General features: G+C 37.8%; 1 protein-coding gene across 1 annotated transcript in view; it reads right to left on the bottom strand.

Annotated features, from left to right (window-relative positions):
• CD109 (CD109 molecule) overlaps positions 1–23,974 on the bottom strand; it is a 129,171-nt gene that overhangs the window by 53,642 nt on the left and 51,555 nt on the right. The window contains exons 6-15 of the mRNA XM_026507073.4: positions 17,542–17,581; positions 14,970–15,054; positions 11,140–11,236; positions 10,748–10,889; positions 9,875–9,984; positions 7,127–7,351; positions 5,942–6,043; positions 5,792–5,854; positions 4,783–4,959; positions 1,619–1,771 (exon numbers count right to left, since the gene is read on the bottom strand). Of these exons, the coding sequence (XP_026362858.2) occupies positions 1,619–1,771; positions 4,783–4,959; positions 5,792–5,854; positions 5,942–6,043; positions 7,127–7,351; positions 9,875–9,984; positions 10,748–10,889; positions 11,140–11,236; positions 14,970–15,054; positions 17,542–17,581 (1,194 nt within the window). The remainder of the gene's footprint in view (positions 1–1,618; positions 1,772–4,782; positions 4,960–5,791; positions 5,855–5,941; positions 6,044–7,126; positions 7,352–9,874; positions 9,985–10,747; positions 10,890–11,139; positions 11,237–14,969; positions 15,055–17,541; positions 17,582–23,974) is intronic.

Raw genomic sequence — 23,974 nt, 5'->3', positions numbered from 1 at the left:
TTCGTGTGTTAACGGCATGTGTCATAGGAACAAAAGCAGAATGTACAACTTCAAAATCAGAAGAGCAAAATTTTATCTAACCCATTCAAAGAAGAAAAATAAATAGAGGGGGGAAAAGAAAATAATCACATTTAAAAATAGGAAATAAAGTAGAAATAAATCCTACTTAGAACAAGAATTACCACACTTGTAAATGGGTTTAATAAGCTTAAAGACATGGACTGTCAGACATTAAAAAACAAAAGCAAGGCACGTCTGGGTGGCTCATTCAGTTAGGTGTCTGCCTTTGGCTCATATCATTTCCTCAGGGTCCTGGAATCGAGCCCCACAGTCGGGGCTCCCTGCTCGGCAGGGAGTCTGCTTCTACCTCTCTCCCTGCCCCTCCCCCCCAGCTTGTGCACGCTCTCTCTCCTCTCTGTCTCAAATAAATAAATAAAAATCTTTAAAAAAAAAAAGCAAAATATAATATAACATGCTATCTACAAGATAAACTTGAAGGAAAAACTTAACAAAACTTTGAAAATAAAAAGGTGGAAAAATACACCAGCAAAGTATGAACTAAAAGAAAGCTGGGATAGCAATCTTAATCTATAACAAAATTTAATGTAAATATGTTAAAAGAGATAGAGACAAAGACAGAGATGGAGTACAAGCACTAGATAGGGGTGTGTGTGTGTGTGTGTGCGTGCGCACATGCACACATGTGTTCATACATAGGGAAACAAAAATGAAATAATATATTCAAGAATTTAGAAACCCAGAAAATGAGAGATATTACTAAATTCAGTTAAATCAAATGCAAAATGCTATAGACTTTTTAGAATAATGTGAATTTTTAAAAAGTCAAGAGAAAAAAATGATCAATTAATTTTAAAGGAGTTTTTTTAAGGGATTTTAAAAAATTAGCTTTATAGACTGAAAATTATATATAATTTTTCTCAAGTGAATTAATTTACAATAAGATGACCAAATTAGCCTAAACATGTATATCTTTCCTCCTATATGTTGTTAATCACTGTACTTAAACAATTAATGGACATAGGTTATACAATCTAGATTTCAACTGGCAATGACACACAAGGATATATCATGAACTTACAAATAAACATGAAATGATTAATGGAGAGGGGATTAGTTTATATAACACTAGATGTTCATATATTTCTTGGTTTATAAGTTTTCTGCAGATTAACATGATTTCACTCCCTCAACATGCTACAAATTCCAGATTCAATAAGACTGTAATTATATATAACCATTTGTATAACCAAAATAAAAAAGTACTTCAAAATTATCTGAAGCTCTCCTCTCCAATGTCATCCAGTCAATTTCCTAGGACTTTCTCAAGAGTCTTAAATTCAAATGCAGGATGAAAATGAGGGAAAACTCTAGATGGCATCTCTCATGTAAGACAGCAAAGACACTTCACCACATGAAGCCTCTTTCCAACATAACAACCAGAATGCAAATCCTTTTTATTTGGAAGCCTTACTGAATCCTGACATATACTTAAGAGGAACTAATGAAATTTTCTTTAGATATTTGAAGTAATGCAGTAAGGTTTCCTTTTTGCTCTTTTAACATGTATTTTTGTAAGGAAAAAAATAGCTAAACTCACATTTTCCATTGTAATATCATTTGAGACATTCATCAGATTCACGCTTTTGTCAACAGCTACAATCCCAACTGTCGAGTCTGGCTGTGTCACAGAGATCCTAAGAGAGACTTTCTCAGATGGTTCAGCATGAGCTTTACTCCAAAACAGCTTTATCTAAGAAAGGGAGAAAACAGGACCGATTTATTTGACTTTTTTAAAAGCATTACTTAGATGTCTTACCAACAGCAATTCAATCACTCAAAATCTAGCAAGGATACTGCATCTGCCTTGACTCAGGGATCATTCTAAAACCACACATAAGCCTTCTGCAGGGAAAGAAATTTTTTTAAAAAGTTTACACATGGTGTTTACAAGTCATAGGACTCCCACAGTGGTATAAATCTGATTTAGCCTTCATTTCTCTACCCCTCCTCCACCCTCACTCCATCCCATACCCCCCAGCCCACAGCCAATGCTAAAGAGAAGGCAATAGTGTCTGGGACACCTGGCGAAGGCCAGTATCCTGGAGGAGGAACAGGGAAGGGGAAAGAAACCAGTGATGCTCACATGCTGGTAACCTGAACTTAGAAGTGAGTCAAGTGAGAGCTCCCCTGGGGACTCACACAACTGCCTGGGCTGGGGGCAGGGGAATGTCTTTCCAAGGGAGGAGGTGATCAGACCAAACACTAGTTAGGACCAATGTTCTGTGTCTCCATGGCCGCCTGAACTTCCTCTGTTCATTACATTCATCAAAGCATGGTCCTAACTAATACTTCTTAAAGAGGCTCGATCATCTCAACACAGTAAAACTGAATGGCTTTGTCATGAGGCCCCATCCCACTAGGATTGTTCATCTTGTCTAGCTCTATTTCAATAGGCTGCTGCTGTACAGTGACTGTAACTCCTGACCACAATGGCCTTAATGTTCCCCTCGGCTTGACTGAACATCAGACGGGCTTCTTCCTGACCATAACCCCCTGATACTCCCTTTTCTTTCAGCAGTTACTTTAGAAAACTTGCAATTGTAAATTCTTTCTCTGCCCCTTTGAAATGTAAGTCTTCTCCCAGCCCCTTGACAGTTTTACAACCCAGGACCGTCTTTCTCAAGGACCTGGGAGCCAATCCTTTAAAATGTAATCACCAAAGAGACAGTCCCTGACGGATCTTCCCATCTCTGTGGAGGACAGGAGTCTAATTTATATGTTGCCGGTTAGCAAACACAGATGGCCTAATCACATTGACCAATCTCCCTTCGATGTCCTCCAGTACTTTTCCACAAGCTCATGCTCTGCTTAAAAGTCTCCTGCCTTTTGTTTCAGTGAAGTTGAGTTCAATCTCTTTCCCCCTACTGCAATAGTCTTGAATAAAGACTTCCCTGTTTAACTTGCCCAGTGAAATTTTTTATACCACTGTATCTAGTTTACTTTTAGTTTAAGTTTCTCCACCTATACCCAAAAGGAAGGGGAGGAGAGCAACACGTTCCAACCTTGCACTTCTCACGTTTTTTTTTAAAGATTTTATTTATTTATTCGACAGAGATAGAGACAGCCAGCAAGAGAGGGAACACAGGCAGAGGGAGTGGGAGAGGAAGAAGCAGGCTCATAACAGAGGAGCCCGATGTGGGGCTCGATCCCATAACGCCGGGATCACGCCCTGAGCCGAAGGCAGACGCCCAACCGCTGTGCCACCCAGGTGCCCCTGCACTTCTCACTCTTTACTCTGCACCTCCGAGACCCCATGGCTTCAAGATACACTTGCGTGTGGGTGATTTCTAAACCTCCATCTCTCAAGACTTCCACATCCCATCCATTTATTCCACGGTCTTTACTGAACAACAAAAAGACTCGCTAATTTTCTCTTGCTTAAATATACCCTCTTTTCAAATTTGTAGTTTCTTTGTGAGTAATGTAATAAACATACAAAAAATAAAGAAAGAGCAGTGTCTGGCTGGCTCAGTCATTAGAACACGCGACTCTTGATCTCAAGGTTGTAAGTTTGAGCCCCATGTTGGGTGGAGAGATTGCTTTAAAAAAAAGAAGGCAGAGAAAGATATATCTTTGCAAATATAGCTGAAACTATATTTCTTATCTTTCATAGCTAAGGAATTTCTTAGAATCATGCTATTTATATGCTCTGCTTCCTCAAAGCCAATGACCTCTTACACTAACTTTTTTAATACTTGGCCTCATTCTCAAAGATGTACGCCTCCTTATTTAAGCCTGACTCCTACTTTAAAATTCATCTTTGTCAGGGGATTAATGGAATCACTAGAAGTCAAAATCTGTGCTCTAAAAACAACAGAATATAGCACTCTCTTTGAAAAACTCTTCCTAAAATGAAAAACAGAAGTTCATATTCTATCTTGACAATCAAAGTTAGTTAACCATCATCAACAAAATGACTGGATAACTACTGCAACCTCTCAGAATTTTAACAAATTAAGCAAACAGAAATGCTTTCAAAGGAACTGTACTCTGCAAATCAATACTTTCAAAAATGATTATTTCATTTAAAATGAACTGAGAAGGCAGGTTTCAGTGAGAACAACGGCTCATTTTATCACACGGGAGATGATTCAATTCCAGCAGGCACTCTTGCAGCCAGGTTACTTTTCAAAGCTGGGGTTCGAGGACAAGCTATATATCTTAAGCCATAAAAAATCCCTCGTGCTCTTGGAGACAAAACTCCACACAGATCTCCACACGCAAGGTAGCCAAGCTTACTGTAAATCTGTCCTGGGTTAGTTTCCAGGCCGATGAAATGGATAAACCAAATCCAGGCTCTGCTTCCACAGATCACTGCTCCCAGCCTCCCTCCCTCCCATGCCCTTCATTTCACTCTCACGCCAATATCAGCACCACACAAATTCTATAATCGCTGCTGGAGTTCCATGCCACAGCAAGATCGACTCCACCATTTGAGAAATCCTGAAACAGCCTCACGGAATTGAGTTAAAGTCCTAAAGCCAAGAATCATAACTTACAAATAAGACCCACACTGTCCAATAATTCTGCATGTGAAAATACATCTGTAGTAACAATATGAAGAGGTTTAACCATAGTTCTGGAAATGAATATCAATTCCTAACCAATTTTGTTTAGTGATACTTTTCTAAAGAAATATTAACATTACTCAGACTTCACTAATATGAAGTTTTGTTCTAACACCGTTACCTTAAATCTTACCTTATTTTTAAAAACAAGCTGAACAGGAATTTTTAGAACATCATTTATAATTTCCCCATCATCGTCAATATAATACACAATAATACAGGCTTTTGGAGCCCAAGAATTTTCTGGTGTTAAAGAGAAGGTTGTTGAATTTTGCTTGCCTACAGCCACCAACTGTCCCCTGGATACGACCTGAAAAGAAGAGGAGAAGAGTTTCATCTTAGGCCAAAGCTAAAAAGAATCTCAATGGCAGCTACAGTCATCATAATTTTAACCATACACACAAATTGTTGACTTAAACCAACTTCAAAGCCTCTATGAATGCAAGGAAACCTCCCTGACCAACACAGAGAGGCTAAGCTAGGCAACAGAAAAGATAAGATAAAGAAATACTGGGGCGCCTGGGTGGCGCCGTCGTTAAGCGTCTGCCTTCAGCTCAGGGCGTGATCCCGGTGTTCTGGGATCGAGCCCCATATCAGGCTTTTCCGCTAGGAGCCTGCTTCTTCCTCTCCCACTCCCCCTGCTTGTGTTCCCTCTCTCACTGGCTGTCTCTCTCTGCCAAATAAATAAATAAAATCTTAAAAAAAAAAAAAAGATAAAGAAATACTGACTGAGACAACAGCTGCTTCACAGTCAAGAATCTATTTTTGAGTGGGAGGAATATACAGCACCACTGGGGAAAGCCAGGGTGAGCAAAATTCAAGGCTAGGGGTAGCAATTTTTGGGGTTTTTTTTGTTTTTTTATTTTTTTGTTTTTCTCATACTTTATAATTCTCTACAATAAACATAGATGGATTATCTCATAGAAATTTAAATTTTAAACATAATGAAAGATTTAATTATCCATCTTAAGTTGGAAATGCAAATTAGGTGAAGGAAGAAAAAAAATTTGATTGGAATATAAAAAGGGCAGGCTAAAAGATACAAGACTGAATTTTAAAAACTAGTGCTTTAGACATAAGGTAGGTATCATTCGCAATGATCCTATTAAGAGGTGATAAATTTCGATTCTGTAAGACATTACCATATAGCTTAACTCCTTCAATCGCTTGTTGCCACTAACCACCAACTCAAAAGGTGATCCCACCTAGAAAAAAAAAACGTAATTAATAAACACATATGAATGGCAAAAGAGTACAGTTATGTTGTAATTATAAGTGATTGTAAGCATTACCTTTATATTTTCTTCTCTTGTCTTTAGCTGGATGTATGTTTTACTGGGAGACTTAAACATACCGTGAACTGCCATGCTACTCACACTATTAAGAAAAGAGGCCTGTAACAGAAGAAAGGGGAGCTATAAATTGTCATCTTCAGTAACACCCTGAGAAAGGATACTATTTGTTGAACAATTCCTGAAAGGCAGATTCACTGTTCCCCAGACATTGGATCTTCACTTTATAGCTTATATTATAAAGAAAGTGACAGAAGAGGGTCTTCACCACCATAATCTAAGAGGAAAAAGCATAGTCCTAACTTATTTCAGAAAGAAAATTTCAGAAAGAAAAGTACATTATCAAGAAACACTGAGAGAGAGAGAACATGAGAAGAGAGACAATGAGAAAAGAAAAATGAGAAGAGAGAACAAAATGTGTAAGGACACCTTTCCTTCTCACCACAACACAGAGTTCATTTACAAGCAAGGAATCAGACCAACCCATGTTATCTACCAATAGTCAGAGTAAAACTCAAAGGACAAAACCTGTGGCAGGGCCAAGTAATGAAAAGAAAGATAGCAGGAATGGTTGGGGTATCTCAGATGAGCCACTGTGAGAAAGAGCTCAGCAAAGAAGTATAGATTTAAAAAATATTTTCTTCTTTCATTTCAGCTCCTGCCAAATACACTTTCAAATGATTGAAAACCAGCCTAGGCTGGGAATCTGAGAAGCTTCTTCATCATATCTTCAAAGCACTATATTTTACTGTGCTCTTCAAAATGAATTTATAAGGAAGTGTTCGGTCCACCCCTTAGCCACTGTTACTAAATTACTTTTAACACTTTCCTCCATTTTTAAAAATATAAACGTGTGTCTACTTCCTACTTCCTGTGCATTCTGACCTCTAACGGTTTGATCAAGCGCCTATCATGAGATTACAATTTTAATGATCTTGGGGCACCTGGGTGGCGCAGTCGTTAAGCGTCTGCCTTCAGCTCAGGGCGTGATCCCGGCGTTATGGGATTGAGCCCCACATCAGGCTCCTCTGCTATGAGCCTGCTTCTTCCTCTCCCACTCCCCCTGCTTGTGTTCCCTCTCTCGCTGGCTGTCTCTATCTCTGTCAAATAAATAAATAAAATCTTTAAAAAAAAAAACAATTTTAATGATCTTATTATAGTAACATGATGAGAAACAGATGGTACCTTCAACTGTAGCTCACTGGAATCATCCAGGATTGGGAATTCAATCTTTAAGATTCCATTTTGGGGGACAGTATAATTTATGATCTGGACAGCTTCTATGTCCTGGTTTCTACTGTCCCATCTGCTCCAGTGCTCAGAAGAATTTTTCTGTGTCACTGTTATAACTACGTTATTTCTTCTTTCTTCAAAAGTCAGTCGATTGCCATCGGCACGGGTTACCTTCACCTAATTGTCAGAACACAACATTTTAAAAACAGATAACAAGAAAAGCAAAGGTTTTAAGTTCAGTTGAATCCAGTCCCCACCTGTACTATTCCGATGAAACTGAACTCTCAAAAACTGTTGGCAGTACCTAACTTCCAGATGAAGTAGTCTCTCTCTAGAAGGCTTCCGACACCACTGACCGTTCCCTTCTTGATGGTATGGCTTCTCTCGCCTTCCATGGCTCCACAACAACCTTCTTTATTTCAGACCCCTCTTTCTGCATCCTCACAGTGTCCTTTTGGATTCCACCTCCCTCTCCCTAAATGTGGGAATTTGTCAAGGCCAGATTATCAGTTATCTGTGCTTCTCTTTTTCTCAAAGGTCTCCACACTCGTACTGCTTTCCTCACCTTGCTCTGGACCTCATACTCAACACCTCTAACTTCCACCTGGAGGAAATTTCTACTTACATATCCCTGTCAACTCAAATTTAGTACATCCGTAGCTGAGCAATCATCTCGCCCCTCCTATTTTTGCTAACCACAATTCTGCCAGACTTCACATCTCTCAGTTTCCCCTTCCTCTTCCCACCTCCCAAATCCAATATACACCAAGTCTTGTACTTCTTTCCTGTGTCCTCTCCACTGGCACATCCACCCCCTCGAGCTACCTCGGCACCTCACACCTGAGCTGCGGCCACCCCCCTGCACACAGCCCCATCCAGCTCCCTGGAATACCGCTTTCGCCATACGCCTCCCACATTCATAAGGCTCCTAGGCTCTTCACTGCCAGAGCATAACGTTCAAAAATACGCATGAGCTATTTAGGATCCTCGACAACTCCCCACACTTTGCCTCCTGTTTTCTTTTTTTTTTTTTTTGTAAAGATTTTATTTATTTATATGACAGAGGGAGAGACAGCCAGCGAGAGAGGGAACACAAGCAGGGGGAGAGGGAGAGGAAGAAGCAGGCTCCCATCGGAGGAGCCTGATGTGGGGCTCAATCCCAGGACTCTGGGATCACACCCTGAGCCGAAGGCAGACGCTTCACAACTGAGCCACCCAGGCGCCCCATCCCTCCTGTTTTCTCTCTCACCACTGCCAGACACAAACTCCCTGCTACAATTGTACTGATCCAGGTGAATGCACCCAAACTTGCAAAGCAGGGCGCTTGCCTTGTGTCTCAGCTCATCTTGTTCCCCATCTGCCGCCCCCACACCAAACATTTAAAATCTTACTGCTCTTGGACCCCTGACTGGCTCAGTTGGTTAAGCGTCCAACTCTTGGTTTCAGCTCAGGTCATGATCTCAGGGTCATGGGATCGAGCCCTGAGTCAGGCTCACACTGTCTGCTTGAGATTCTTTACCCCCTCCCTCCCCCTCTGCTCCTCCCCTGGCCCTCACATTCGTGCACGTGCTCTCTCTCTCTAAAATAAATAAATGAATAAAATTTTTGAAAAAATAAAATAATATCCTACCGATCTTTTAACAAATAGCTTAAATCTTCTCCTTCCATAAAGTATCCTTTAATGACCCTCATCCCTATCCCAAAGACAATTCTTCCTCCCAGACACTCATTGTTTCACTCTGCTCATTTGGAAATTACCATTTGCAGCCTCAAGGGTTTTTTCCTTACCTTTTCAAACTAAATTATACGATCATTGAAATCAGAAACTATCTAAAACTTCTCTTGAGCCACTGAATAAGAACTCAAACCCTCTTTCTTCAAACCAGAGGTCAGCAAACTATGGCAGGCAGGAAGGCCGAATCCAGTCTTTTTGTAAATAAAGTGTTATTGGAACATAGCCACCCTTACTTGTTACAAAGTAGTTAAGGCTGCTTTCAGCTACAATGGCAGAGTTAGGTAGACATCACAGAGACCATATGTCTCACAAAGCTAAAAATATTTATTATCTAGTCCTTTGCAGAAAAGTTTGCCAACCCCTGCTTTAAATAACTACAGAAATGTATGCAGGACATTAACCTCATTCTGCCTTAAGTCATACTTGTGTGTATGTTTTCTTGTCACCATCACAAAAACTGTGAATCCAGGGTAGGGACTGGGTTCTTCTTAGCTCTGTAAGCTCCACCCAGCACCCTGCCTTGTACATTGTCAAAATTCATTCAATAAGTGTTAACTCAAAAAAAAAAAAAAGAGTAAATTTGTTGATAATTTTTAATGCAACATCTTTACTAGAACTAAAATTAGTCATTATGAAAATCAAACTGAAATTGAAATTTTTTGACTAACATCTAATTCTTTCAAGTAATTTATAAAAGCTTCAATGTAGCAATCCAAATCTAACTTAAATTCCTTATTAAATAAATTTTGAGTAAAATACTTTTGTTGGAGACTATTTTTTTAAGAAAACTTACACAAAGGTCATTTGGGAACAATTCTACATACTTCATATATCTAAAGGGGAAAAGTAATCTATATACTTTGGGTTTAATTTTTTTTTTGAAAAGCACTGAAAATATTATCTGCCATTCTGTTTCATTAAACTGAACTTGCTGCTTTAGATCATTAATAAACAAGCTAACTTACAGTGGCTGTGAAGTTGAGAGATGGCTTCAAGACAGTAGCATAATCAAAAAATTCAATGATGTAATCATGTTGCTTGAAAAATACATTAGAACTTGCATTTCTTGAGATACCTGTTTTGGAAATTGCACCATTTAGAAACCAAATGTTATACTTCACCAACAGCTTCTATTCACCAAATTTTCTATCTAAGCTACTTCCTCAAGGGGTTGATGGGGCACAGAAGCCTCATTCCCACACTGGCTTGGTCATAAAGAGAGCCATACAGTTCTCTTACAGTTCTACTACACCCTCCATGGACCCCCTTCTAAGCATCATTACTGCTATGCCCACCCACAACAAGGACACTGCAGATTAAGGCCACTGATGAATCATTTTTTGCCCTTTCGAGGTTGGAGGAAATCTGTGGATAGCACCAGAAAGATCCAAGCAATTAACCTTCATTTTATTATTGAAAAATTGTCCATGAGCAGATAAGAGCTCAGAAGATGTGAAATGATTAAAAACAAACAAACAACAACAACAACAACAAAAAACAGAAGGTGGTTAGTCAGCTGAAAAGGTAGGCCTTTCCATGTAGTTTCCAGGTTGAAAAGAAAGCAGAAATGGAGAAAATTACAAATACCTATTACATGTGATTGAAGCACAGACTGGGATAGAAAATAGGTACTCCCCCCAAAAATTTAAAATTAAAATAAAGAAAGAAAAGAGGTTTCCCCTTCATAATGAAAACATTCTGCAAGTGACACTAATTAATAGTCATGACAATTTCAGAATTAAGTAGCATCTTTAGAAATGAATGTGCTAGTTATAATAAGAAAGGAGAGAGAGCAGCACCACATAAATAGCTTTACCTTCACTTCAAAGTCTACAAACCTGTAAGTGATTCTGTCACTGTGGCTAAAATTTCTACCGGCCCAGGGGAAGACAGATACATGTGCTCAGAAAGCCCTTCTGAAAAATCCATTACTTTTTTCATCTCTTCATCATTAAAAGAGAAGTTTGTAGATCCATTTATCTGTTTTGTTTAAAATAATTCAATTTTATTCTTCACTTTAGCAATTCAAATTTTAGAAATAAAATTCAAACTAAGTCACAAAAATATGATGGCTCTGGAGTATAAATGGGTAGATTCTCATTTGTCCAATTCTAGAAAACTCTTTTATTACACTCAATTCTTTGTTAATTCAGTATGAAATTTTATTTCTAGTAAAAGTATACTTAGAGTGTTTCCCCATTAGAAGGTGTAAGATCTCTGTAAAAGTTACCTTAAAATTTTTTGTAATATTTTTCTTCATGCCCCAAAAGGATAAAGGTAAAAATGTAAGTGTTACATCTCCTTTCACTGGCTTCCCGTATGTATACCTGAAAAATAGTCAATGTTGGTTTTTTTTACATTTTCAATTGATATGATCAAAATAGCACATGAAAATATTACTTTCAATAGCATACATTGGCAATCCAACTTAAAAGAATTACATTTTTAAAAATACTGTCACTGCAAATTTTTAAAACTAATCACAGCTAGGAATATCCTTAATAAATGGTGATCCTTGAAATTAAGTCTCCAAAACGAGAAGACTTTTAATTATAATACTTCAAAACAGTTCATAATACATACTTTACCTCTAACCATTTTAGATACTCAAGAGAAAATGTGATCATACTTGCAAGTGCAGCTTCCTGTCCAAAAATTATGTTGAAGTTACGAAAATGTTTTATTCCTAGAAATAAAGACTGGCCCATTAACTACATGCCCAGGACACTCTGAAGCTTTTAAACATTTTTAAATGCTAGTTGAAATTGCAATTGCCAAGGCCCATTGTGGCATGTTCCAGTATTAACCAGAAGGGTTTATCAGACCAAACACACTGGGGCACCAAATATGTTCGTGACTATCAAAAGCTGGATTTGTGCAGAAAACTGTAAAAGAAGAGTAATATTTTTATCCATAGCACCAAAATCATCTTCTTGAGTCAAATCTCATCTCTGCTGCTTTGTATTCTATGTATTATTTTATCCCCTCTCATGATGGGAAAACCGCTTCATGTGAAAAAGAGAGATTTTTCATGTGAAAAATCTCTGCAAATATTTTAGTGCCAGAAAGCCTTTTTTAAATGTGTTTCCTGGGTTCCTTCCATCTCTATTGTGTAATAAACACTCAGCCAAATGTGGAAGTCCATTTGCTCTGCACTCTATAAATCTAACAGTAAACTCTTGTTTCCTGAAACCATTAGTTGAACACAGAAACAGCCCCTCATCTGGATCAACTCAACTCAAAAGCCAATGGTAAAATATAGAACATTCCAAATTAAGGAGAATAAAACAAATACATTTCAAATGTATCACCTTCCAAACGAAAACAGTAAAGTTAGTGGAAACCCTGGTCAGCGACTTCAGCACCAAATTCATTCATTCAAACAAGGAGTCCTCAAAACTTAAGAGTTCTTGCATCTTGCTAAAGACTAAATAAATGCATAAAGATACCAGAACATTATATTTTAAAAGAGTGCTATCACATGATAGTACAAGGGGCTTGAAAATCCAGACATAATTTAATGTATTCTCAGACACAAGTATTTTTTATTTTGGTTTAAATGTGAAGCAGATTTAGCTTTCTTTGCCTCAAGCTGATTATAATAACTATGAAACAAGGATACTGACAATTATTGTCCTAAATAAATCTGGAAGCATTTGGAATAAACTAATGAAAATAATAGTTTGACAACATTTTGAAAAACAAATCAAGCATCTTCTAGTGTAGTACCATTAACAAAGCAAGGATTTTTTTTTAAATAGCCATAGCACAAAAGGTTTACAAAATGATACCTAAAAAATTGAACCTTCCAGTATAGTTCATGTTTGTCCCAACTTTTTTTCCATGTCATTTCCAAGATACAAATGTCTCAATTCATCAAACAATAAATACACTTAAATAAACCTCAGCCTAGAGAATATTTTTTTTAGATTTTACTGTCTGCAGAATTATACAGAAATAACTAGATGTGTGCTATGTTTTCTTTACAATCCTCTAGAACCCTCTGTGGTTAGTGGAAAGAGAGTCTATTATTTATTTTAATGAGGTGGGAATAGTGAGCAGATGTTCACATCAAAGCCAATAAACAAATGCAGATTTTTATTCATCTCAGTTAAAGATTTCAAAGCCAAAAAGAGACCGTTAACCTTCTTCTCTGGGAAATTTCCAGCAGTGCTCTTCACCTTCACTGTGCCTTGATGGGACAGACGGCTACTAGCAAAAGAAAAGCCCAAACTCTTTATCATCCACTCATAGGATCATCATTCTCATCAACATCTCCATCTTTTCTGGGACATAGTATTTATAGACTAGGTCTATGCCAATTTTTATAGACTGATAAAAGACTCTGCTGGTCAAAAGATTTCCTTAATCTGTTGCAAAGATATAAAGTATAAATGTAAATGTAAGCCAGCCCCCCACAACCACGTAAGCCAAATTCTTGCAACAACCTCTTAACATATATCTCCTACTGGCTCTACTTCTCCCGTGGAACCTTGACTGACACAGGTCCTAAGGAAAATGATGCCAGTACAATGTGGCAAATGCTAAAGAAATACCAGGGGCCATCACAACGGTCATGTTGTTCTCAGCCACTAGCTCAACAAATGAGAATCCAGATGAAATTGTAAGGGTTCCTTTTTTTTAAATCTAATTGGCTTTATTAAGCAATTCGTGAATCGGCAGCATCCCATCTAACAAGTAAAGAGATCCTCCTATAAGAGTTCTTATTGGACTAGCAGAGAAGAGGATGTCAGGGGAGCCACACCCCCCAAAGTTGTATATAAAACTTTCTGAAGAGTTAGCAGAGCTTAACAATCACTGTTTTAACTTATTGTAGTGAATCCCTGGCACAGCCCTGAAAACCAAAAACCAGAAGCAAAGAAGGGATCCACACACAACCTAATCCATGAAGACACTGATGGTTTGTGTGGATTTGCACTGTTTTATAAACTCTAGTCAAAGAACTCAAAATAAAACCCACACAGAAACCTTAGCCTTCAGCTAAGATCAAGGGCAGGATAATAATTACGTAAAATGTAGGCATTTATGTGTTTTCTAACCTATAAATCTATCCACAGTACCCAAATTCATATTGGAAGCCACCTCTTGGTTGAACACAGGCAGAAAACTAAGTTGGTATATAAATTGTAGACAGATTTTTGCCTTTGTGTTGCAGGGTTTTCACATTTTTTTTCCCAAATAAAATCTAAAGCAGGAGTCCCCAGAACGCTTCCACCAGGAGACTCACTGCCCATCACCTGTCACAGCCACAGACTGTCACCAAGAGAGGAATACGGCAATGAGAAAGCAGTGAGAGGGAGCCAGTGTTTATCAGCTATTACAAATAAATTCTGAAACTAAATCAATTTCAGGAACCAGAGCACAGCTATTCACATATCAAAAATGAAAGCTACATAAGATCAGTCCTGGAATAACTCCAGCCTACACTTTTGAGAACTGGTAGTACGGGACTCTCAGGATGCTTTTTACCTCTGCAAAATGAAACACTATGCTGTTCGAGCCAGTGGATCAAAATCATGAGAGCCATGACACAACTATCATACAGGTGGGCCGGAATCTCTCCGTGTACACCCGCGGAAATGACGAGGAGTGTGACCTCCTTACTCGTTTGCTAACTGCAGTAAGACTACCAAATTCCTCCCCCAAGATTCAACCTCCATTATTGACAGAAAAAAAATTAAGATCGAAGAAAAGGTAAGTAGCCTCGATCCCTGTCCACTGAATGAGGGATAAAGATACAACTTTTTTTAAAATGTGGAACAATCTATAATGTAAATCCCCTGACTAGTCTCAGAAAGATACTCATCTGTGGGAAATATTTCAGGACTGGATCAGCCTGGAAGCAGGCAGTGGACACAAAGACCTGTACAGAGATGTTCCGTGCTTAATTATTTATTACAGATATTTGTTTCCAGCTCACTGGAAACAATCTGCGTATTTTAATAAGCAGAACATGGTGCTAATATTCTGGAGTATATAATGAGCTCTTTGTCAGACAGTTTTATAACAGTATGTAGCCATAAAAAAAATGATACTTACTTTGCTATGACAGTACCATTTAAGCTCCTAGAATTCAAAGAACAATATAATGGTGTCTGCAAAGTAACTTCAAATTTGGGCAATACTGGAAAAGAGAAGCAAGAGTAAATATGTTAAAGAATCTATTTTACTATCATTTTTAGCTTAACAAAATGAAGACTAAATTATTCTAAAGAAGTCAACAATTAGTATTATTTGAACTTAGAGTCCTTAGAATCAAAAGACACATAAACACACAGATGAAAAGCACTTCATTTCACCCAAAATGAGAAACCCTTACGAGGCTGATGACTAGACAGTGACAGTGGGAACCAGTTGCTATGGACACTTGTGTCAGTGGAAGCTTCTCATCGGTAGAAGCTGTACTGTATCCAGAACCCTGAGCTAAGGCATCTGAATGGCGGGAGGCCAGGCATCACCCATTAGTGCTTCCTTATTGCTTGTTAAAATACTTCCACATCATGAGGTAAATAGTTGCTTCTAGAGCAGCCCTTTCCCTAGAGCCATTCTCCAGTGTGGTTACTAAAAGCACATCCTAGGGCCCCAAGACTCTCCTTCTGCATGGTACCATGTATGCAGTCATACAGAACCCTTATTCCTTCAGACAATCCAAGGTGAATCTGGTGACAGTCAAATGTAATGGGTTGCTATGAAGAGAAAGTTGTGTAGTAGGATTTCTAAGTTAATCACTAAGCTACGGCTACAAAGTAATGATGCTTTTCTTGTGTGACTGATTCCTGAAGGCAATCCCAAAGTTAAAAAGCCCTACTTTGGTCCGCTTTATAGAATTAAGACGTGAAATATTTTACGAATATGAACACTATTGGATATAAAGCATACCAACAGAGTAAAAATAATTTGCATCCTTCCAGTCTATTGAAATTTTTTTCTCAAACTTCACTAGCTAAAGATATAGATCAGTGTCAATACAAAGCATCTCGCCATTCAATCAACACAAGACAAGTTAAGAAGGCCAATGGGTCAACAATATAGATCAGACCTCCGGCTCCAAACCAGGCCAAAGGCCCTCAGTATGTCAGGATAGTCCTGGACAAATCTAGGACTGGAGGGCCACATGACGCACTCAGAGGTGGAATTTCCCTAGAACAAAGATTTCAAATGGCCCCTCCTCAAACATCATAGGCCGGCAATCAATTCCCCACCTCCACCATATCCAATTCAACAACATATAACCACCCAGCACCACCTCTATGAAATGAAAATAGCCTATAAAAACCTTGGCCACCTCTGATTTCCTCTAGATCAGGGCTGTCCAAAAGAAATAAAATGTGAGCCACATGTGTAATTTTAAATTTCTAGCAGCCACACTTAAAAAGTAAAAAGCAGCATGTGAAATTAATTTTTATAATATTTTATTTGATGCCATATACCTAAAATATTATCATTTCAACATGTAATCAATACAAAGAATTACTCCTAATGAGCTATTTTTCTTTCTTTCTCTCTTTTTTACCAAGTTTTCAAAATCTGATCGTTCATCCACTTAGAACACATCTCCACTTGGACTAGCCACACGTTAGGTAAGTGACTCCCAATTTGAACAACATGGTTCCAGATCAGGGGTCCGTAAGTGATAACCAGCATGAGCTAAGAATAGTTTTTACATTATTAATTCGTTGGGGCAAAAAAAATCAAAAGAATATTTTATGACATGTGAAAATTATAGGAAACTATTTCCATGTCTATAAATAAAATTTCGCTGGATCACAGCCACATTCACTTACATATTGTCGATGGCTGCTTCCTGCTACAGTACCAAAGTTGAGTAGTTACGACAGAGACATATGGCCCACAGAGCCTATATTACTATCTGGCCCTCTCTAGGAAAAAAATTTTGCTGATCCCTGTTCTAGTGGATCATGAGACTTAGAAGTGACAGTGCTCTATGAGATATGTGGACCCTGAGCCACGAAGGTGTAAACAAACTACTTTCCAGAACTTCTATTGCCTGAATGAGACACAGTGTCAAAAAGTGACACAAATCAAATAAAAAGCTCATGTGTAACCTCAAAACAGCCATCCAAATTATAACTAATAGTCAAGTCCTACACTAACAGATGAGATCCTATTCTTATCTTTCCTTCCTCTCCATCCACCAACAAAACAGGCAGGCCATGCTGTTTTTATCAATGCATGTCCAGCTGTTATATAAATGTGACACCTGCAGGAAAAGGATTTGCCCAAGTTAAAGAGACTGTCTTCACTAAAGCTGACCAAATGAAAAATATGGGAAATAACTGTTACATAAAAAGAAATTACAAAAATTAAAATATGTTAAGATCACAACAAAGTAGAAAAACAAAAAAAATATGCATAAGAGAGACCACATACTGGGACTCCTGGTGATCTGTTTCCTATATTTTTCTTTACAATCACCTTTTATATCTTTTACAAAGGAAAAAATATGTTTAGGTAGAACTGTAAGAAACACCAGGAATGTACCTTCACTAGCATTTTTACTTTAAATAACGTATCTCTTGGAAATTTCTCTTATCTCTGTGGAAAGTAACAAAAATTTTTTTTCTTTCAAAATAAACTGAAGAACTCTTACCATATTCTGAAACCTGAAATGATTGATAGTACGTCTGGTCCTATTGGGAGGAAGGAAAAAAAAGACAAGAAAACATATGAGTTATTTAGTTACTTTGCTTGCTTACTTACCTAAAAAGATTTAGGAAATTATTTTTAATTGCATTTATAATGATTTAATGAGCAAAACAGTTCATTCTAACTTGTGGAAGTTTATTTTTAGTCATCTGTGACATGAAGCCTATGAGATTTCATGAGTTTTTCTTGTTAATTCACTAACATAAAAAGGTGACCTGTCTCCATGTTTCACTGCAGGTCATGTGAACAAACTGCTTAATTTGACTTCCATCATTTGTGAAATGAAAACTAGATTAAATTAGTTTAGAAATTTATGAAGCAAGAATAACATGTGTCAAACCATAACTTCAAATTTGTTTTGAATCTCACTCTCAAAAAAACCAATGGAGAAAATAAAGTTACACATAATTCAAGTACTTAGACATAATCAAAAGTACAAAATCATCTTGGACCAACATTTTCTACCTTTCATTTTCTTGTGCAAACCTTAAAACAATACAATACATTCTACCCTATTTTAACAAACGTTATTTCCTTTTCCAAGATTAACATAAAAATATGTGGCCTATTATTATATCATTTTTTCTAATTCCCCATATTTCTGTCCCACCTAAATCCATAAGTAACATATTAAATAGAACTTCTTCGATGGGGCGCCTGGGTGGCGCAGTCGTTAAGCGTCTGCCTTCGGCTCAGGGCGTGATCCCGGCATTCCGGGATCGAGTCCCACATCGGGCTCCTCCGCTGGGAGCCTGCTTCTTCCTCTCCCACTCCCCTGTTGTGTTCCCTCTCTCACTGGCTGTCTCTCTGTCACATAAATAAATAAAATCTTTAAAAAAAAAAAAAAATAGAACTTCTTCGAAATCGCTAAGTAGCTCCACTAATAAAATTTGTATTCTACATCTGATTCCATATGTTTATCCACGCAAATACACAGATGCAGCTACAAAATATTAGGTTTTTAAAAAAATCATCCTTTCTTAATCTAAATCAACTGTACAAGTTATTTTTTAATCCTAAAAGAAGGATACAGTTCATTTCAAAGTGTAAGACAATTATGCCAACAAAATAATCGTCTAAAACTTGTCTTCGATGATATCATTTAAAGTGGATCCCAAAGAAATTGTGTTGATCAAAGTCTTAAGAATCTATGCATCTGTGGCTTCTATCTTAAATTGTTTTCGTGTCCTATATAAGAATGTTACAAATTACACGTATTCGGTTCATTTATAAATTCTAATTTGTCATCCTCAAAAATCAAATCGAGAAGGTAATCTACCTGTGTTGCCTATTTTACTTATAAACATCAGAATTCTGGTCATTGAACTAGTTTTTGCTTTATTACTGAGGCCAGCACAGGTGAAGCTATAGAGTAAATAATTTCATGACAAAGATGATGTCTCCGTCAAGTTAAATTCATATTGCAAACACTCAGTGAGCACTACATGCAAAACACCATATAAGAATCTGTAAAGATAAATTACAGTCTTCAGCAGAGGAGGGTCAATCCAGAGATGGAGACAGACATAGTAAAGACCAATAATGCATGACTGACAGCGTCCTGCAGTTTCATGCACTGTGCTTCGGCTCCTATTCTCCCCTAAGCTTGACCTACACATACTTCCATCTCTACTCATCTTCCAAGACTTAGCTCAAATATTACTGCTTCCCTGAATCCCCAATCTAAAAGCAATCTCGGCACTCTAAGCCTCCATGCTCTTTAGTTCTTCCTTCTGTCCCTTTTCACCTTGTAAAAAGTGTATCATAAATATTTAGGTATGTAGTTTATCTTACTGCGAGTTCTTTGAGGGCCAAGCCCATGCTGGATCATTTTTTATCCCTCATAGTTTATCCCTTGAGGTGCCAACTTAAGAGTGTCTAATACCAAAAAAGTGCTCAATAAATACGTGCTAGATTAAGTAAATAGTAGTAGCTCTGAAAAAATGTAGGAAATCAACTAATTTGTTTGGTCCTACTTTAAACAACAGCCTTGAAACCAAGTTTTAGGCAATTATTTGTTTAATATATAAGTAATTACATGAATTATATTTGAAATGAATTCTCCTTTCCTGCTTCCTATATTACTCATCATCCCTGAAAACTCCTGGATTTTCCATCTCTCTGTCTACCATCTCCTTCTCCTTCCTTCAGTCTATAAACATTTTCAACTCTTCTGTTCTCTTGGTACTCCCATGTATCTTTCTGACCCCTTCCTTGTTTCCTTAGTGGTCTTCTCTTTCTGCTCCTGAAATGTTGGCCCTACCCACCCTGAGCCTGATGCTCTTCCCATTCTTCAGACCCCTTAAGTGATCTCATCAATTCGCATGGTTTTTACCTGCCATCTCTATACTAAAGACACCTAAATCTTTATCTTTGACCCGTACCTCAGCCCAGGGATTCAGATACAAGTCCACTTTCTGGACATCTCCACCCAAATGTCCTACAGAATGTCTTGGACTTCTTTAACAGGATTTGGCCTCCCCCAGGGACCTTTTCTTATTTGCCTTCCCCCCTATTGGGTTAGATACCATTCCCGCCCATAATAACTTGTATATAACTCAATTGTTTTACCTAACACAATATATTATAATTATCTGCTTTGTATCCATCTCCTGGAACAGACTATGAAATCATTGGGGGCCCAGCACCTAACTCAGCATGCCTTCAATGTTTGTTGAATGAATGTATGTATAAATAAATGAACAAATGGATTCTTGTCCCCAAGCTGGTTCTCACAGGGTTCCTCAGCTTAGCCTCAATTATCATATAGTATCTCCTGCCAGAAATTGAAATAACCTTCTCATGAGAAGAATCAGACAACCCTGAAGAGACACAGCCATTTGTCAAACGGCCCATAGAGTAACCTTAACTCTCTACCTTGTATTTGGAAGGAATATAAATGCCAAGGAGTAGAGGAAGCCAACTGCATGGAACACTAAAAAAAAAGGAGCAAAAAAGTGCTTCTTTTCACTGTCATTTTCAATTGTTCCAATAAATCACGAAATCATTTTGTAACTTTGTGCTGACAGGGTGCTTTGTCCTAGGTGAGGTTCTCCCAGGGTGTTTATAAGTGGTCAAATGCAAATCAAGAAATAAATTATTTTACTTTCCAAGGGGCTTGAAAAGCAGAAATTAGTTTTGTAATTTTCAACATATTATCCATTAGGCAATCAGGTCATACCAATTTCCACAATGAGTTCAGTAATTTTTATTAAATATTTTTTTAAAACATCTAATCAGGAATGATAGAAGATATTGAAATACTTGAAACTAACAATAATTCAGAGAATTAGTAGCAATTTATGTCATATATAACCATAAACTACTGATACTGAGTACTTTCATAAGTCTAGAACAGGTATTTGCAAAGTTTTTCTATAAAGGGCCAGACAGTAAATATTTTAGGCTTTGCAAGCCCCTAAGGTCCCTGTTGCAACTATTCAACTCTGCATTTTGACAACAAGTAAATGAGACTGAGTGTGTTCCAATAAAACTTTATTTACAAAAACAGAGGTAGATGTTGGGCTGGATTTGGCCCTTTAGGCCATGGTTTGCTGTACCCTGATCTAAAAAATAAAATGTTTTCCAAATTGTTCTATGTTAACTTTAGCTGAACTAAATTGACTAACCTTAACTAAAACCACGGAGAAGAAAGAAAATGAAAAAGAAAAAAATACAGCACTTTCATAGGAAGCACAATTTCATGTGCTAAAGAATTTTCCTTCAGTTCCACAGAAACAACCTGCGTCAAAGTGAGTTTTCATGTTTATTCTAGCTCATCAAATACTGTTTTTGCTCATTCACTCTGCCAACAACTGGAAAGGAAGGCTGACCTGAAAAAGTAAATACTTGAGCAGCATGTCTCCTAAGCCAACACCTTCCCAGGTGCAAGAATACATGACTCGTCAACATCTTCTGAGTTCTGCTTGTCCCAAGTGGTCACTCTTCCATGGGGAAAGCGCTCCCTTACAAAGCCTGCTCTTAGCACATACATTCCCTCTTCATTCGTATGCGATGGAAGCCTGTCTCTATTAGACTTTCTAAACAAATTCTAAAGCAGAAACAGAAAAGATGAACCAGGAGGTATTCAGTAATCTCTGTAATTTTTTCATTCCCCTTATCCCTAAATCAATAGTTCATTGTGACAGTGTATGTTACAAACACCAATCAAATGAAAGAGAAAAGAGAAAATACACTACCTTTACTAGTTTCTAAAAAATATGCTACAACTGGATGCAAATTAAAGACATGTGAATCTCTAAAAACATCTACTCCAGTTACAGAATTTCTCTTCCCTAACCACGAAGCCATCCAACTCTTGAGAGAATTTCTATTTTTAATAAACTTGAAGGAATATGGCAAACTACATGACCATTTAAAATATATATATTGTAAAACGCAGGTCAGCTTCTTTTAACTCTTGCTTCTGGAGTAAAAAGCAATGCCAGAAACAGAACTAAGGTGCTGGGTGGATTTTTGCTTGCACATTTATGTTCATTCATGATCATTTCAATTTCCCAAAAGTCTGCTTCAGCACTGATCGCCAGTGTCTGGATTTAATTTGTATTTAAAGATTAAGAAAGGCACTGAACTTTTTTAAATCCACATATAACAAATATGGAATTATTTCAGACTCAGTTTTGGCTCTGTCCCCCAAGACAAGAGATGCCAACTACATCCACATTCCCAAGCCGGGTATAAGTCTAGCACACAGGACTTACAAAGGAGGTTTCCAAAAACTAGTTTAGCAACTCTTAACCAAAAAGGTCAAGATGGAAATACACTAGAAAGGAATTTTAGGAGAAAGTTTTTGATGTGCTTTCACACATCAGAGGCTGTAGGCAGGCACTTGACATGCCTGAACAATCTAAGAGCAAAATACTGGTATTGGCCAGCTGTGCAGACAGCTAAGCTAAGACACAGTGCTGCACTGGGAGTGGTCTGTGACTACCCAGATGCAAGAAGCAAAGAAAGGATAAGCATTTTCCCTCAACTAAATATGCAAAAAAAAAAGAGAGAGAGAGAGCCAGCATGGGGCTGTCTTGTACCCTAATCAAAAACTTCTGGAGGGGAAGCTGGTGGTATACCATAGATGCCCAGGTGCTGAAGACAAAGGTAAGAGCTGCCCGAGGAGGAGACAGATTCAAAAGCCTCAAAGACACTAAATGGAAAGCCTCCCAGCAATGGTAGGGGTGCTCCAACGAACCCACAGAAGAGTTTTATGAAGGAAAGCTATTAGTTTTAAATGCCTGCCAAGCCCGGATGACAACAGTATTACATTGAACCGTATTTTTTTTTTCATTTTTTATTTAAATTCTAGTTAGTTAACATACAGTGTAATACTGGTCTCAGGAGTAGAATTTAGTGATTCATCACTTATATACAACACCCAGTGCTCATCACAAGTGCCCTCTTTAATACCCATCACCCATTTAGCCCATCCCCCCACCCACCTGTCTCCATCGACCCTCCCTTTGTTCTCTATCATTAAGACTCTCCCATGGTTTGTTTCCCTCTCTCTTTCCCCCCTTCCCATATGTTCATCTGTTTTGTTTCTTAAATTCAATTGGTATTTTTCTTTCTCTGACTGACTTATCTCACTTAGCATAATACGCCCTAGCTCCATCCACATCATCGCAAATTATAAGATTTCATTCTTTTTGATGGCTGAGTAATATATGTATATATACACACACATACATATATATGTATATAAATAACCACATCTGTATCTATCCATCAGTAGATGGACATTTGGGGCTTTTTCCATAGTTTGCCTATTGTCGATGCTGCTATAAAACATTGGGGTGCATATATCCTTTTGAATCTGTATTTTTGTACCTTTTGGGTAAACCCCTTGTAGTGCAACTGCTGGATCATAGGGCAGTTCTATTTTTAACTTTTTGAGGAACCTCCATATAGTTCTCCAGAGTGGCTGCACCAGTTTGCATTCCCACAGCAATGTAAGGAGGTTCCCCTTTATCCACACCCTCACCGACATCTGTTGTTTCCTATTTGTTAATTTTAGCCATTCTGACTGGTGTGAGGTGGTATCTTATCGTGGCTTTGATTTGCATTTCCCTGATGATGAGTGATGTTGAGCATCTTTTCATGTGTCTTGTTGGCCATCTGGATGTCTTTTTTGGAAAAATGTCTATTCGTGTCTTCTGCCCATTTCTTGACTGGATCATTTGGTTTTTGGGTGTTGAGTTTGAGAAGTTCTTTATAGATTTTGGATACTAACCCTTTATCAGATATGTCATTGCAAATACCTTCTGAGAGAAGGCTGCCTTTTAATTTTGTTGACTGTTTCCTTCTCTATGAAGCTCTTTACCTTGGTGAAGTCCCAACAGTTCATTTTTGCTTTTGTTTCCCTT

Source organism: Ursus arctos, unplaced genomic scaffold (assembly GCF_023065955.2).
Source record: "Ursus arctos isolate Adak ecotype North America unplaced genomic scaffold, UrsArc2.0 scaffold_29, whole genome shotgun sequence".
In the NCBI taxonomy this organism is placed as follows: domain Eukaryota; kingdom Metazoa; phylum Chordata; class Mammalia; order Carnivora; family Ursidae; genus Ursus; species Ursus arctos.
Note: the sequence above shows the minus strand (reverse complement) of the source record. Positions and strands in the feature narration are given on the sequence as shown.